Consider the following 15168-nt stretch of genomic DNA (forward strand, 5'->3'; position numbering starts at 1 on the left):
TTGAGGACAAAGCTACAACAGGGTTGATTTCTCCAGAGGCCTCATCTTCCCAGTCTTCCTCTGTGTGAGCACCCCTGGCTCTCCTTGTATGTCAACATTCCCACTTCTTCTAAGGACCAGAATCAGATGAAATTAGTCTACCCTAAAGACCTTATCTTAACTCACACTTCTTTAAAACTGGCTGATATTCTCAGAGTCAGAGGACACAGTACCCACAGGGCAGCTCACAACCATCTGTAACTCCAGTAACAGGGAATCTGATGTCCTGTCTAGTATCTTAGGGCCCTGCCCACATGTGGCGCAAATAAACGTTTGCAAGCAAATATTTGTGCACAATAAATAAATATTTTTTAAAAAGTCCTATTTCCAAGTATAGCCATGTTCTGAGGTGTGTTAGGTATCCTTCAATATCCACAATTTGATGACACAATTTAGCCCACAACATGATGTCTTAGGGTTTTTATTGCTGAGATAAACACCATGATCTAGCTGGGTGTTGGTGGTGTACCGCTTTAATCCCAGCACTTGGGAGGCAGAGGCAGGCGGATCTATGTGAGTTTGAGGCCAGCCTGGTCTACAGAGCAAATGCCAGGACAGACTCCAAAGCTACACAGAGAAACCCTGTCTGGAAAACAAACAAACAAACAAAAAAACCCCCCAAACCAAGAAACAAACAAACCAAAAAAACACCAAAAAAACAAAACCAAAAAACCCCACCATGATCAAAAGCAGCCTGGGGAGGGGAGGGTTTATCTCATTTTACAGTTTGTAGTCCATAGTCCAGGGAAGTCAGGGCAGAAACTTGGAGGCAGGAGCTGATGGCAGAGGCTATGGAGGAGCACTGTTTACTAGCTTGCTCCTCAGGGCCTGCTCAGCCTGCGTTTTAGGACCACCAGTGTTGGGACCCGGCCTCCACGGGGTCTCTGTGAGTTGTTTTCCAGCATAACCACAGGTACCTCCTGTTTTCCTGGCCTCGGTCCACTAGCATCAACACCTGTTGTGAACCCTTATACCTGGGGTTTTTGTAAGTCTGTATATAAGGCTGCTCCACAATAAAGGAGAGACACATTCTCTCAGAAAACACATTCTCTCAGAAAACGACCAGACTTCTTGTCATTCATCCAAATCTCCAGACTTTCACCTGATACTCGGACTTAGTAGTGGTGTAGGCAGCCAGCCACCAGGCCAAGGTTGGCACTGCCCACAGTGAGCTGCTCCCCACCCCACCACATCAACCAAGAAAATGCACTACAGGCTTGTCCACAGGACAACTGGTGAAGGCATTTTCTCATCAAGTTTCCCTCTTTCCAACCGACTCTAGCTTGTGTCAAGTTGACATAAAAACTATCTAGCACAGACTATTCACACGTTTGTATCTCCGTGCCTTCATGGTAGACCAAAAACAAGCTGTCACTTTACCTAATACTTCATGAGTATTTCCTAAAATCAAGAACACTTCCCTACAGCTCACAGAACAACTAGCAAAACAAGGAGGTTGGCAATGCTATACTGTGAGAGTAGGGTAATGTCTGCTATGAGCTACCAAGCTCTCAAATCCATCTGTTTGTTCCATTGCTGGTTTAACTTGGGTCACTAGTGAAGGTTGGGTCTGCCAAGTTCTTCCATTGTAGAGTTACTATTTTCCTTCCATAGCTAATAATTAACTATTCCAGGCCAGCGAGAAAGCCCAGCAGACAAAAGTGCTTGCTGTGCAAGTCTGATGACCAGAGTTTGATCCCTGGATTCCACAATGAAAGGAGAAAACTGACTTCTGAAAGTTGGCCTTCTAGCCAGGGTGGCACACACCTTTAATCACAGCACTGGGGAGGCAGAGGCAAATGGATCTCTGTGAGTTTGAAGCCAGTCTGGTCTACACAGCAAGTTCCTGTCTCAAAAAGCCAAAAAGCCAAAAAAAAAAAAAAAGTTAGCTTTCTGACCTTCACCCCCACCCCCACCATACACACAATAGCAATAAATCAAATAAAAACATAAAATAATAGTTAACAGTTGTCTTGTGAAAAATGACCTTGAAGCTATGAGAATCTCTTTTTTAAGGTTTTTTTTGGGGGTGCCCATGTGAGTACAGATGCCAGCTGGAGGCAGAAGCCAGAGGTTTCAGACACCCCTGAAGCTGCAGTTACAAAAGGTTGTGAGTCACCTGGTGTGGGTAATGAGAACCTAGCTCAAGTCTTCTGCAAGAGCAATATATGGCCTTAACTGTGAGCCAATTCTCCACCTGAAATACCTTTTTTTAAATTTTCAAATTTTATTCATCATCCTCTCTCCTCTCTCTCTCTCTCTCTCTCTCTCTCTCTCTCTCTCTGTGTGTGTGTGTGTGTGTGTGTGAGAGAGAGAGAGAGAGAGAGAGAGAGAGAGAGAGAGAGAGAGAGATGTCTAGGCCAGAAGACAGCTTTGTAAGGGTCACTACTCCCCCTTGACCATTACATGGGTTCTATGGGACTGAACTGTGATGTCAGGCTTACATCCTTGGGTGGCAAGTGTCTTTATCTGCTGAGCCATCTTGCTGGCTCCAAACTATGAGAATATCTTGCCTCTTGTCAAACACAAATTCCTGCTGATGATCATTGTTGCAATGTGTTATTACAATGTGGTGGCTTGATGGTCACTCTAATGCCACCGTTCTCTCCTCTTGAGGGATTTCCATGCTTTGTTTCTATTTATTTCTATCAGGGTAAACTCAACAATTCTCACTTAATAGGTTACGATCCATTACTGCTCTATTTAAACGCCCAAGTTGTCCCAGATTTAGCTAGTCAGAGCTGCCTCAAGCCAGAGAGCCCTGCCCCACTTTTTTTTTTTTCTTACAGGAAGGCAATTTATTAACAGAAAACAACCTGAGAAGTCCTGTCCACAGACAGTGACCACAGCGACCTTCTTTCCTGTGGGGGCTGTTTGAGGGGATGGAGGTCACATCCTCAATCAGCCTGATCCTTCATTCCAAGTGAGCAGGAACTCTGAGGACTGACAGGTTCTGGAGTCGTAGTCTTGTTTCCTCCTGTGGCCCACAGTTTGGTAGACAGGATAACAGTGCCCAGTCCTTGAAGCCGACATGACAGCATATGGGGAGCTTTCACCTTCACCCCACCAGTCCTTCTTGGCAATGGTTTCCTTACCAGAAAGATCAGTGACACTGACAAAGGTGTCACTGAAAGATGCAAAGATGTGAGAGATACCAAATAATTCTCTCCTCCAACCACCTGAGCTCTGAGGTGGAAGACCTATTCTTCATCATTTGCCTTTGCCTTGCAGCGTACTTTTTTTTTTTTTTTTTTTTTGAGTCCTCTTGGGTCTCTGCCACTGGAAGGAGAGTGTGAGAAGGCCAAGCCCACTTTTAAATGTGACAGTGCACAACATGGTTTGACCATTACCAAAACAAGATCAACCTCTATGGGCATCGGGGTGTGGATATGAAGCCTTCCTTACTCCTTGGTGCTCTTAGGCTGGGGATGAGGCCAAAGGCTCTAACCACATGGAGTCCCCACGTGTCGTATGGTCTACCGGATTCCTTCACTAGTTGAGCACCTATTTGCCAGGCATGGCCTCAGCTCTTTAAAAGGTAGGAAAGTGGGGGTGAACAGGAGAGACAGCTCATGACTGTGTGCTTCTAGAGTTTGAGAACATTAGTTCAGAGGCCAGACTTTAAACAATTCTTATTTATAACTTTTATATGTAGCTTAAACTCATTTGTTGTGTGTCTGTGTGTGAGTGCATACATGCCACTGTAAGTATGTGGCGGTCAGAGGACAGCCTTCAGGAGTCGGTTGTATCCTTCCATGTGTAAATTGTGGGACCAAACTCCAATTGTCAGAGTTAGTGACAGGCACTTTTACCCACATGGTGGAGGCAGGAATCACTTGGGCAAGTGGAGGCACAGTTGAAGATCCAGGTCCCATAGGTACAAACAGAAACGGCATTTAAAACCACGAGACTGGATGAGCTCATCCGGGCAAAGGGTGTCGATCGAAGAGAGAAGAGTCCAGTGAACTGTAAAGTGAAGCGACATCTCCCCTGCCACTCTCGAGAGGTGTCACGTGAATGCATCCAGAGGACAAAGTCTGGAGGCTACTGAGAACCCAGGAAGCTCTGGCTGTGGGCCCCTAGAGCGGGGCCCACTAGGGGCGGGGTCTCACTTTGGCTGTGGGCGTGGCCTTGGCTCGGGCCGCAGCTCTGGGACCGGCCAGCGGCCGGGGCGATGACGTCAGTGCATGACTGGGTTTTTATGAATGAAAGGAATCCTGTGCGTGAGTAATTCCGGGAAGCTCGCCTTACAACTGCGCGCGGCTCCGGCCCCCTGCGCCGCCCGCCTCATAACAAAACTCCGAGCGGCGCTACGCGGAGCCGGGTTCCTAGTGAACCGCGGTCCCAGTTGGAGAGGAGTGGGGCTTGAGAGCGGCCTGGGACCGCCACCGCGACAGCTGCGGGGACAGCTGCGACAAGCGCGCACGTAGAGTCGGGCCTGGCAGAGAGAGGTAAGGACGCGTCAGGGACCGGGACCGCGCCTGGGGTGAGCGCTCCGGGTTGTGCCTGGGCCGCGCTGTGGGCGCCCCCGTGCATCTGCCCGCCGAGGGGCCTCCGAGGGGCTGGCTGGGGGACGGTTCGCGGGCCCCGGAGGAAGCCGGGGCGGGGCGGGGGGCGGGAGGCGGGGCGGGGCGTGCACGTACGTGACTCGGTGAGAACAGTCCTGGAGCCCGGCCCAGCACCGTGTGTGCGCGGTTTGTTTACGTCCCCCGGCAGCGGGGCGTGCGCGTGTGTTCTCTGGGGAGCGCCCTGGGTCCCACGGGCTGAGCGCGCACGGGGTACCTCTGGGTGTGTGTGTTTGTCTTTGGCCGCGCGCGCTCCCTGGAGACTGACACTAACCCGGTGTACCTTGAAGTGTGTGCACCGGTGTCCACTGGAGCAAATGCGGAATAAGGACCCGAGTGAAGGAAGTGGCCCAGTCGATGGTTACACCAGGTCTGGAATTTTTTTTTTCTCTCCCTCCTCCCCACCCTCCGCTATCCTCTCACTTCCCACCAGCCGGTACTGCCCGGCCCCAGTTGTCTCCGGAGTTTCCCCTGGTTGGAGCCATGTGACATCAGTGTTTGTTCCTCGCCCAGTGCGGGTGCCTGCAGCTTTAGGTAGAGCAGAAGTGAGCGAGCCAGCCAGCCGTCTCCTGGCCATCTGGTGTACCTGGTAACGAAGTACGTGGAAGTCCCTCTTTAGCCCCAGGTTTTCTGGCTCTGTATGGACTGTTCATCTCTGGACTGTCCCATTCCTCCGGTCCCAGGAGAAATAGAGAAGGCCAGAAAGGCCTTGGCAAAGATTGGGGAAGGCAAGGCTCCCAGGCTACAGTGGCTAGCCTAATCTGGATGTCTGAGGCTGCACCTGCTGGGTCCTGAAGGATGGAGTGAGGCTAATAGCCACACTTCTGGTAGTTTCAGTTCTCAGATGGAACTCGTTAGACTGGACCCCAGGACACACCTAGAGTCCACCCTGAACCAGCAAGATCAGCCGGCAGTATAACCCCTGGTCCTCCTTCGGGAAGGGTTAATGTGGGAGGGGAGCACAGCAAGAAAACACCTGCTTAGGCCAGCAACCTGAAGGACTGCTGGTTCCCGGAACACCATGGTCATACTCAAACTTTCCCTACTTGAGCGTTCTGGAATCCAAGGAGGTGGCAACTAAGCTTGTTAGGGGGCGGAATCAATGATACTTCAACTTTGAGCCAGTGAGTTCTGCTATCACTGTGAGAACTGCAGTGTCCCACCCCCATCTGCGGCAGGGTGGCAGGAGAGCTTAGTCCCTGGCAGCTGCAATGCACAGCCTGTTTACCAGGGGAAACTGGGAAGGCAGAGCCAACCCCAAGGCCTGCAAATGGAGTTGTGTGTAGAGTGGGTGGTTGAGGGGGCTGCAGCCAGGACCCTAGGATTTAGGTGGGTCCATCCTCAAAACTGATCAAGAAACACTCTCCAGTGGGGCTGGGGGGTTAGTGGTGAGGGGAAGTGGCTAACTGGCTCACTGACAGAGGGAAACTTAGCATGGAGAGATTCTGTTTCTCCTTGATCCCCAGGGGTCCATTAGAACCCAGGACCCCTAGGTAATGCCCCCCTTTTTAATGAGTGTCTGGTGCCAGCAGAGGTCAGAAGAGGGTCTTGGGTCCCTCAGAATTGTAGTTACCGATGGTTTTGAGCTATCATGTGGGTGCTGGGAACTAAATTTGGGTCCTCTGCAGGGGCAACAAGTGCTCTTAATCACTGGGCCATCTGTCCAGCTTACCTATTTTTTAAGGGAGGATTTATTTTGGCTCATAGTGTGAAGGGATGGGTATGTACTCACTGCAATAGGAAGGCCTGGTGAGAGCTGCTCACCTATGGCTGTGGTAGTGTGGGCTGCTGGCTCCCCTCTCACTGCACTGGGAAGCTTTGCTGACACTTAGCCTTTGCACAATGGCTGGGCTAGATGCTTAGGGTTGTAGTAAACAGACAGATCCACGGACCACATTCTGGGAAGGGGCCATGAAGGGGAAGTTACTTTGGCCTAAGTAGTAATAGGGCTCCTACTTAGCCAGGGTGATCATGGAAGTCTTCCCTGTGGAGGTGGCTAGGGAGTAGAGTTTGATGGTGCTGTGATTCTGGAACCCAGAGGACAAGGGCTGTGATTCCTTTTTGGCCATTCAGGACTCAACACAGGGCCTGGCACACAGTAGGTGCTTCTTGGATATGTGGATAGTTGAAGAAATGGGCAATGGGTCCATATCCCTGAGCTCCAGGGAAACAGAAAGCAAGACTGTGAACTGTAGGAGTCTTGCAGGAATTTCCCCCAAAATGAGCAGGTGGTGCAGGTAGCTTCTTCTTTCACACACAGAGCTGTGTTCCTTTTGGCCAATAGTCATTAGGAAATCCAATCTGCTCATTTGTTACTTATTAGCAAAAAGAATGCTGGGAGAGTGAAGTGAACATGTTATCAGCTGGGGGCTCCTTTGTGGGCTGGGACAGCTGAGAGCATGGGCTCTGTGGTTTTGATATTTTTTTCTAAAGATTGATCTAAAGTTCATTTTTATTTACATAGGTGTTTGTGCCTTAGTGAATTGATGTGTGCCATATGTGTGCAGATGGCTGTGGAGGCCAGAGGGTGTCAGATCCCTGGAACTGTAGTTACAGGTGGATATGATCCACTTGACTTGGTATTAAGGCCAGAACCAGGGTCCTCTGCAAAAGCAGCAGGTGCTCTTAACCACAGAGCCATCTCTCCAGCCCTATTTTTGTTTTTGTCTTATGTAGCCTGAGCTGGCTTTGAACTTCTGGTCTTTCTATTTCTGCCTCTTGAGGGCTGCCATCATGATGTATATGACCACACCTAACTAGCACAAGGACTTGAAACATGCCAAACATGGTCAAGTTTGTAGGTTTGTGCCTCTAGTGACCCTTTGATGCTATTGGAGATGGAGGTTGGGGCAGAGGAGGGAGTAAGGCAGTGGTGAGGCCACTGTGGTCTTGGTCTGGCTGGAAGAGGAAGTGGCCCCTAGCTGTGCAGGTGGAGGAGAAAGGAGGTCAGGGCTCATAGCCTGGCTGCTTATGCTGTCATGCTTCTGCCTCCAGGAAGCCTTCCCTGGTTTCTTTTCCTTTCCTCCAGTGTCTCCACCCTGCTGGAGGCTTTGGAGCTTTCCACTGGGCCTGAATCTGACAGAATAAACTCGGACATTGCCATTGTCGGGAGGTTGGGCACGTTGAGAAATCCAGGCCCAGAGAAAGGGAGTGACAACCTGAAGTCACACGGTGAGAGTGTGGGTAGCAGAATGGGGCTGGAACCCAGGCTGCTGCTCCCCACACTGCTCAGTTCCCAGTCTTGAGCCCTTCCAGCAGGGAGGAGGCGCCCCGTGCTTACTGCCAAGACCCAGGCAAACACATTTTTTCCCTCTGTCCTCACCAAGTAAGCAGTATGGCTCAGCAGCCAGAGAGGAGCCCATGCCAGTGGGTGGGCCGTCTACAGGATGTCTCGGGTGTACAGCTGAGGGGCCAGAGATGGGGACAGGAAGGCCATGGCCCCTGGCTGGTCAGCCGTCATGTCCTCAAGAATGAGCTCACTCCTGGGTCTCCAAAGAATACTAGGAACCTCAGATCTGGAGTTGGCCCTACTGGCTTCCCCAGGAAGAAGAAAAGCCTCAAGGGTGGGGTCCCTGATCAGGCAGACTAGTGGCAGTGGAGTCTCCTTGCCTTGTGTCCTACAAACTGGGGCCTGCTGCTAGAAGCAAAAGGCCAAAGGTGATGGGAAAATTTTCCCCCTTCTCATGTTGGGACATTCACTCTGTGACTGTGACTGCTGAGTTAGGACATTCCTGGGCAAATGTGGGCCTCCATGGAATTTGAGGATGCCACTGAGGGGCCTGAGGCTAGAATGGTGGTTGATGGGATGGAGGAGAAAGGGCAGGTGCCAGCCTTCCTTGGGTAGAGCATTCATTCATTCCTAGGGTAGAGCATGGTTGCAGTCCCACCTCTTGGGGGGGCTGGATGTGTTGAGGATTCTGAGGCCATGTGAAGGTTCAGTGGAAAACTGAGGCTTTGGGTGTTTGGTTTGGCTTTGTTTTCTGAGACAGGCTTTCTCTGTGTAGCCCTGCCTGTCCTGGAACTCTCTCTGTAGACCAGCCTGGCCTCAAACTCAGAGACCCACCTGCCTCTACCTCCCGGGTGCTGGGATTAACGGCATGTGCTACCTGAAGTTTTGAAAGATTCAGGAGCTGTTATCATCTCACTGGAAAGAAGTGCCTGGTTAGAGTGGTCTGTACCCAGCCAACCAAGTCCAACCTTGACTTCATCTAAGATGCAAGGAGACCAGGAAAGACAACTACCTCGTTAGGGGTCATGGTGTGTTGCCAAGGTTCTGGGCCAGGCACAGCACCCAGCACTTAGCAAGCCCTTAGTTAACCTATTCAGGGAGAGGCTGCCTTCTTCTATCAGGTCTGTTGACTAAGCAAGTACCCCTACCACTTCAGCTCCACACAACTGGCAAGAAGGCCTGGCTATTTGGTATCTCTTGTATATTCCATCCCTAGCTGACCTAAACCAGGTCCAGGCATACACCATAGGTGAAGTGCCTGCCTCTTCCCAGGTGAGGAAGCTGGGCTCATAGAAGGAGCTGTACTGAGGGCACACTGTGAGGAAGTGTCTGGCTCAGTGTGGCTTCAGTCCTAGGCTGTGCCCTGTGTGACTGTGTCCCCTCTGTCACCTTCTTTGGGAATTATCTGGCATTGTTATCAGGAAGACTATGAAGATGATGGAAGGAATCAAGAGTCAGTCCTGAGTCTGGTGGTGGCGTTGGTGGCGCACACCTTTAATCCCAGCACTCTGGAGGCAGAAGCAGGCGGATCTCTGTGAGTTTGAGGCCAACCTGGTCTACAGAGTGAGTTCCAGGACATGTTCTGAAGCTGCAGGGAAACCCTGTCTCAAAAAATGAAAGGGAAAAACAAAAAACAAAAAACTCTGAGAATTCTTCCTGGATTGTAGACTGGCTGCTCTGTGGCTTCTAGAAAGTGCTGTGCCTCTCTGGGTCCCTATTTCCTCTTGGGATGGTCTCTAGGGCCTTTCCTACGTGCTGCTTTGTGGTGACCCTGGCTGGCTATGCTGACTCAGAGCAAGCCCCCAGAGTTGACTGAAACCCTGACACCTGGTCAGGCTCAGCAGTTTTACTAAGATGCCAGACCACCTCTGCCCCTCTGTTTATATGACAAGCTTCACCTAAAACTGTGGAAGAAACTGTCCCATTCTACAGATGGGATAGTAGAGACCAGAGATGTGAAGTAGCTCTCCCCAGGTTGCACAGCCTGGAGAAAACATGGACAGGACTCAAACTCTGGGCTTGCTTCTCAGCCAGTGCCCCCTGCTTCCGAAGACCTGATCTGGGCCAAAGGTCACATGGGTGGGGTCCCTATGCTTGCTTCAATTCTCCTGGCACCTGTGCCATCTGCCTGGCAGATGGCAAGGAGAAGGATGTGGAGGCTAACTAGCAGGTTTCACTCATAGTGTTTCCCTAAGCTGGTCTTGGAACTTGGCTGGGACAATGACCAGCTGGGTGACCATGACAGAAACTCCACCCACCCACACCCCCATTGCCTGTTCCCTGCCCATTTGGGCCCTGGCTGGGCATCCTCAAACACCCAGGGGTGACTCAGCTGTCTGGTATAGGGACAACAAGGAAATGGATGGTTACATCACCAAGGGAGAGAAAGGCTAGGGCAAAGGGGCTGGGGGACAGAGGGTACCTGGCAAGTCCTATGGGTCAGGAAGGGCATCCTACTCTAGGGACAGAGAGTGAGCAGGAGCCTAGCACAAAAACTGAGGGGGAAAGTGGAGGGATGGGAGAGGAAGTGAGAGAGTCCTCCAGGCTGGAGGCAGAATGGAAGGAGGCTAATGGCTGGGCACACGGCCTGCCCAAAGCACTGCATGGTGCCTGGACCCTTGTGTTCCTGCTAGTAGGGACCAGTGGGACCCACGAGAAGTGCCTTGTGGACTGTGGCATGTCAGATTTTTCTTGATGAATAGATACCACCCCAGTGTGTGGCTCGGGCAGGGTACTGTTTAAGAAACGCCACTACAACCAGATACAGTGGCCCACACCTGTAATCCCAGTACTCAGTAACTGAGGCAGGAGGATCAAAAGTTCTAGGCTCTCCTTCGAAGTCAGCACAGGAAGTCTAGAACTTCCCAAGTCCTGGTCTGAGCCCCAGGTGCAGCTTCTAGCTACATCGTAAGGGGGCATGGTGGCTTTTTGTTTTGTAGAGATAGGGTCTTGCTTGAACTTGGCATATAGCCAAGGATGAACTAAAAACTGCAATCTTTCTGCCTCAGCTTCCCCAGCCCCGGGATTAAAGGATGTGTGTCATGCCTGACTTAGTGGTTCTTTATTAGTTTTAGTTTTGTTTTGTTTGAGGCAAGGTCTCATGTAGCCCAGGCTGGCTTTGAATTCATGATCTAACAGGATGCCCTGAACTTCTGACCCTCCTGTCTGTTTCCTGATGCTGGGATCCCTGTCCTATGCACTACTCCCCTGCAGGCCCCATAAGACTCTCCTAGACTTGGGGCCATAGTAGCTGTGTCAGTCAACATAGTGTCTTGAATGGCCAATTTCCCTTTCCTGCCCCACTCCTTCCTGCTGTCTGAGCTGCTTCACCAACTCCTAACCCAGTGGGAGTTCCTCAGAAGCCCCAGACTGTCCCCACCTCGGCCTGAGTCACAACTAAGAATTCCACAGTTGCCACACGAGCACCTTCTCTGGCCAGACACTGTTCTAAGTCTTGCAGTAAACCACAGAGGACTCAACAAGGGTCCTGCTGTTGGAGAGGGGACCTCCTCACAGGGCAGACACTGAGCAAGATGGCATATGTGTGTGAGTGTGAAGATTCAGGGCCAGATGTGTGTGCATGTGGGTGTTAACATGCAGGGTGCAAGTGTGTGTGGAGCCAGAGGTTGGTGCTTCGTGTCCTCTTTGATTACTTGTGGCTGTATATGGACTCAGAGCTCCTGGTTCAGTTAGCCTAGCTAGCCAGCTTGCCCTGGGGATCCCATCTCCACCCCTTCCCATTCTTAGGTTACAGGTGGGCACCACACTCATCCTGTATTTACATGGGTTTGGGGAATCCAAACCCTGAGCCTCTCATTTGCCCGGAACTCACAGAGATCCACCTGCCTCTGCCTCCCCAGTGCTGTGATTAAAGGCGTGCACCACCACCACCTGGTGCTCTTTTAAATTTTTAACGTTTTATTTTCTGTGCATGAGTATTTTGTCTGCATGCATGTCTGTGCACCATGTGTTCAATCCCCAGTTCAGAAAGGAAAAGGGTTGGAGAGATGGCTCCATGGTTAAGAGCACTTGTTTAACAGGGTCTCATGTAACCCAGGCTGGCCTCAAACTTGCTATGTGGCCAACAGTGGCCTTAAGTCCTTGATTTGCTACCTCTCAAATGCTGGATACAGCTGTGCACCACCACACCAGCCTCCCTCCACAAGTTTTTAAAAGTTCACCTGTCTCCCCGGTGCCAAGTACATGGCAAGCTAGCTAATCAGGAACTGGTGGTTGAAGGAATGTGAGGCTTCCAGGCCTATGGGGAAGGCTGTGAGGACCACTGGGCCCACTTTAGGCTAGGGAATAGCTGCTATTCCCTTTAGGGCCATGGAGAGTTAGTTACTGGTGGGCAGACTTCAGGCATTTTGGGAAATCTTCCCAAAACATGACCTTGGACAAATGCTGCTGGGGAGGACACTTGGGTGCTGTATCTTGAGGGAGTACAGGATGGACTTTGGACACTCAAGAGGCAGAGGCAAAAGGATAGGGAGTTTGAGGCCAGCTTGGGCTACATGGTGAGACTGTGCCGTGGTTAAAGGAGCTTGCTGCCAAGCCTAAGGATCTTAGATGGATGCCCTAGAACCCACAGGTGGAAGGAGAAAACGGACTCCTGCAAATTCTGCTCTGACCTCCACACAATTGGTGTACTGAACTAACGCATACAATTGAAACTAACCAAAACATGCATGACCTGGCCCCATGTGGGAGAATGGTCAAAGGGAGGAGTGCCCACTCCCTTAGTTCAACCATTCATTGAGGACTTGGTGTGTGCAGGCACCCACCTTGGCATGCCGAGGCTGTGGTGAGGCTATGGTGTGAGACTAGCACTTTGTTGGAGAACCGGGAAGGAGGGACAAACCATCAGCTGGGATGGTCGATGGTCAGAGAGGACCTCTCTAAAGACGTGGCATTCGGCAAAGATGTAGATAATGAATCACTACGGGCAGCTGGGTGCGGTCTGAAGAGGTAGGTCTGAATTCTGAGATAGGAGCCTGGAATGCCAGGGTATAGAGATTGGATTTTACTCTTAAGACATAAACAAAACAACTAAGATGACCATCAACTTCTTTCTCTCCTAGGTCTCCAGCCCTGAGGGCACCTTCTGCAAAAATGTCTGCGGATCCTTTATCCAGCAAAGCCCTGAAGGTGAGGTGCTAGCTCCTGCGGTCACTCTGCTGCTGTTCCCCCATAGAGCGGCAACATCCCAATTCCCCTTTCCTTCCTGGACCAAGCTGCGGGGGGTTACAGGAGCAGGTCACTTCCCGCTGAACCTGCTTCCCCCATTGAAAGGGGCTTTCCAGGCTGGGTTTCTCAGCTGGGTCCAGGACTTGACGCTTTTGGTTAGGTTGAGCCCTGGGTGGCCTCCTGCTGGTCCCGGTCACCTTTAAGGTCTTGGCTCAAGTCCAGTAACCGCCAAAATGGGGAGGGAGGTCGCACTGGGAAGTGGGACGGCATCCCCAGCATGGGCAGCATGCCTGTTTCCCCACGGCTCGGCTCACAGGTCAAGCGTGAGCTGAGCGAGAACACGCCGCACCTGTCGGATGAGGCGCTGATGGGGTTGTCGGTGCGCGAGCTGAACCGGAACCTGCGCGGTCTGTCGGCGGAGGAGGTGACACGGCTGAAGCAGCGGCGTCGCACACTCAAGAACCGTGGCTATGCGGCCAGCTGCCGTGTGAAGCGCGTGTGCCAGAAGGAGGAGCTGCAGAAGCAGAAGTCCGAGCTGGAGCGCGAGGTGGACAAGCTGGCGCGCGAGAACGCCGCCATGCGCCTGGAGCTCGACGCGCTGCGCGGCAAGTGTGAGGCGCTGCAGGGCTTCGCGCGCTCGGTGGCCGCCGCCCGCGGGCCCACCGCACTGGTGGCGCCTGCCAGCGTCATTACCATCGTCAAGTCGACACCAGGCCCCTCCCCCGCTCCGGACCCCGCCCCCTGCTCTTAGTACCCGCCCCTTCCCCCGGCAACGCCCCTCCGACTCGACTCCCTTCCCAAAGTGCCTGAGTGCCTCCTGCTCCGGGTTTCTCTGCCTGCCACTGCTACCCAGTGTGGTGACTTCACATTCCTTTCCTGGGCTCTTTTTAACTCTTGCAGACCCCCAGACTGGGACCTGATGGCCCTAGGGAGGGGCAACTTTGCTAAGTTGCGGGGAGGGCGTTGGGTCCTGGGTTTCCTTGGGCTGAAAGTCCTTCTCAGAGTGGAAGGAGGTGGTGTAGAGATGGCCCGGAGAAGAGCTGGCAGGAGAGGCTTTGGATTGTACCAGTATGTCCTTCCGACCTTCCCAGGACTTAGGACTGGGTGTGACCTTGTGGGGCTGCCCTGCTGGGAAGCAGAACTCAAGAGACCTCCCAACTCTGCTTGGGACCTGGGAATGTCAGGCTTTCCCAAGCGAAGTCTTTGGAACGACCAGTGAAGCTCAGTTGACAGATGGGGAAGCTATCAGGGCGAAATGACCCAAGGCCACACAGCACTGAGTGTTTGATCTGCAGCCCAAAATGGGGCCTCCTCACTGCTGCCCTAACATTCCAACCATGCATTGACTGCACGGGGGGAACAAAGTTGTAGGAGGGCCTCTGGCCTGGGAGACCTTTGTCTATGTGGGTGGGGAAAGAAGCTGAAGGAGAGAGAAGGTGACACAATGGGATGAGGTGAGGAGCTGGCCAGCCAGAGAAGGGACAATGGGGATGACCTCTGTGGTAGGTAGAGAGACACTACGGTCCTGATGCAGGGAATTTAGAAAAGGGGGTCCCTTGGGATTAAGGCTTCTAATTTGGTCCTGAGTATCTGTGGTAGTGTGGGACTGACCATTGGTCCCCTGGGAAGTCTGGCCCTAGCACCTCCCCTATACTGTATACAGCTGAACCCTTGCACTCTTATTTATTGCACGAATCTAAGTTATTCTAACCAGCCAGAGCCCAGCTTCTCTTCCCAGGGAAATATGTGGGCCCTGAGCTGGACTTTATATTTTATATCTACAAATAAATCACATTTAATCTTATATTTAGGGAAAGCTGGATAGCAACAACAGCAAGGTTTTTTTAAAAAAAAAAATTACCCAGCTCCCAGAGTTATTTATTTTCTGATTTAAAGTGAGCCAGTTATCTTCCTTGAGTATTTTGTAGACTTTCTGAATAAAGTCGAGCTCTTTTCCACAGAGAAGTGTGTATCCTGGAGTGTTCTGTGTGTGTTCTGATTGAGTGGCCTGAGACCAGTTTTGGGTCATGGGAGGCTAAATCACATTGCTGGCTTTTGTAAGCAGGTGTGGGTGGAGACTGGGCAAGGAAAAGTTGTGTTCACACAGTCTTAATAGTCCCAGGCAAAGAGATAAGTCCTAGGTTTTCA

The 15168-nt window shown here is 51.7% G+C and overlaps 2 protein-coding genes across 5 annotated transcripts in view; one reads left to right on the forward strand and one right to left on the reverse strand.

The window, feature by feature from the left end:
* The first annotated feature begins 4231 nt into the window (after positions 1–4231).
* Maff (MAF bZIP transcription factor F) lies at positions 4232–14982 on the forward strand. Of its 4 annotated transcripts, none has more exons than XM_027404001.2 (4): positions 4232–4490; positions 12610–12801; positions 12915–12981; positions 13337–14982. In XM_027404001.2, the coding sequence occupies exons 2-4, from the start codon at positions 12713–12715 to the stop codon at positions 13769–13771; spliced, it is 591 nt and encodes a 196-aa protein (XP_027259802.1). In that variant the 5' UTR covers positions 4232–4490; positions 12610–12712; the 3' UTR covers positions 13772–14982. The 4 variants fall into 4 exon arrangements, with proteins under 4 accessions (XP_027259802.1, XP_027259804.1, XP_035296655.1 ...); XM_035440764.1 differs by lacking the exon at positions 4232–4490 and adding an exon at positions 4687–4974; XM_027404003.2 differs by lacking the exon at positions 12610–12801 and having other exon boundaries at positions 4236–4490.
* Positions 12834–15168, reverse strand: part of Tmem184b (transmembrane protein 184B) — a 46268-nt gene continuing 43933 nt past the window's right edge. The window contains exon 10 of the transcript XR_004768607.1: positions 12834–13534. The gene's annotated coding sequence lies outside the window, so the exon portion shown is untranslated. The remainder of the gene's footprint in view (positions 13535–15168) is intronic.

Source organism: Cricetulus griseus, chromosome 2 (genome assembly GCF_003668045.3).
Source record: "Cricetulus griseus strain 17A/GY chromosome 2, alternate assembly CriGri-PICRH-1.0, whole genome shotgun sequence".
Classification (NCBI taxonomy): Eukaryota; Metazoa; Chordata; class Mammalia; order Rodentia; family Cricetidae; genus Cricetulus; species Cricetulus griseus.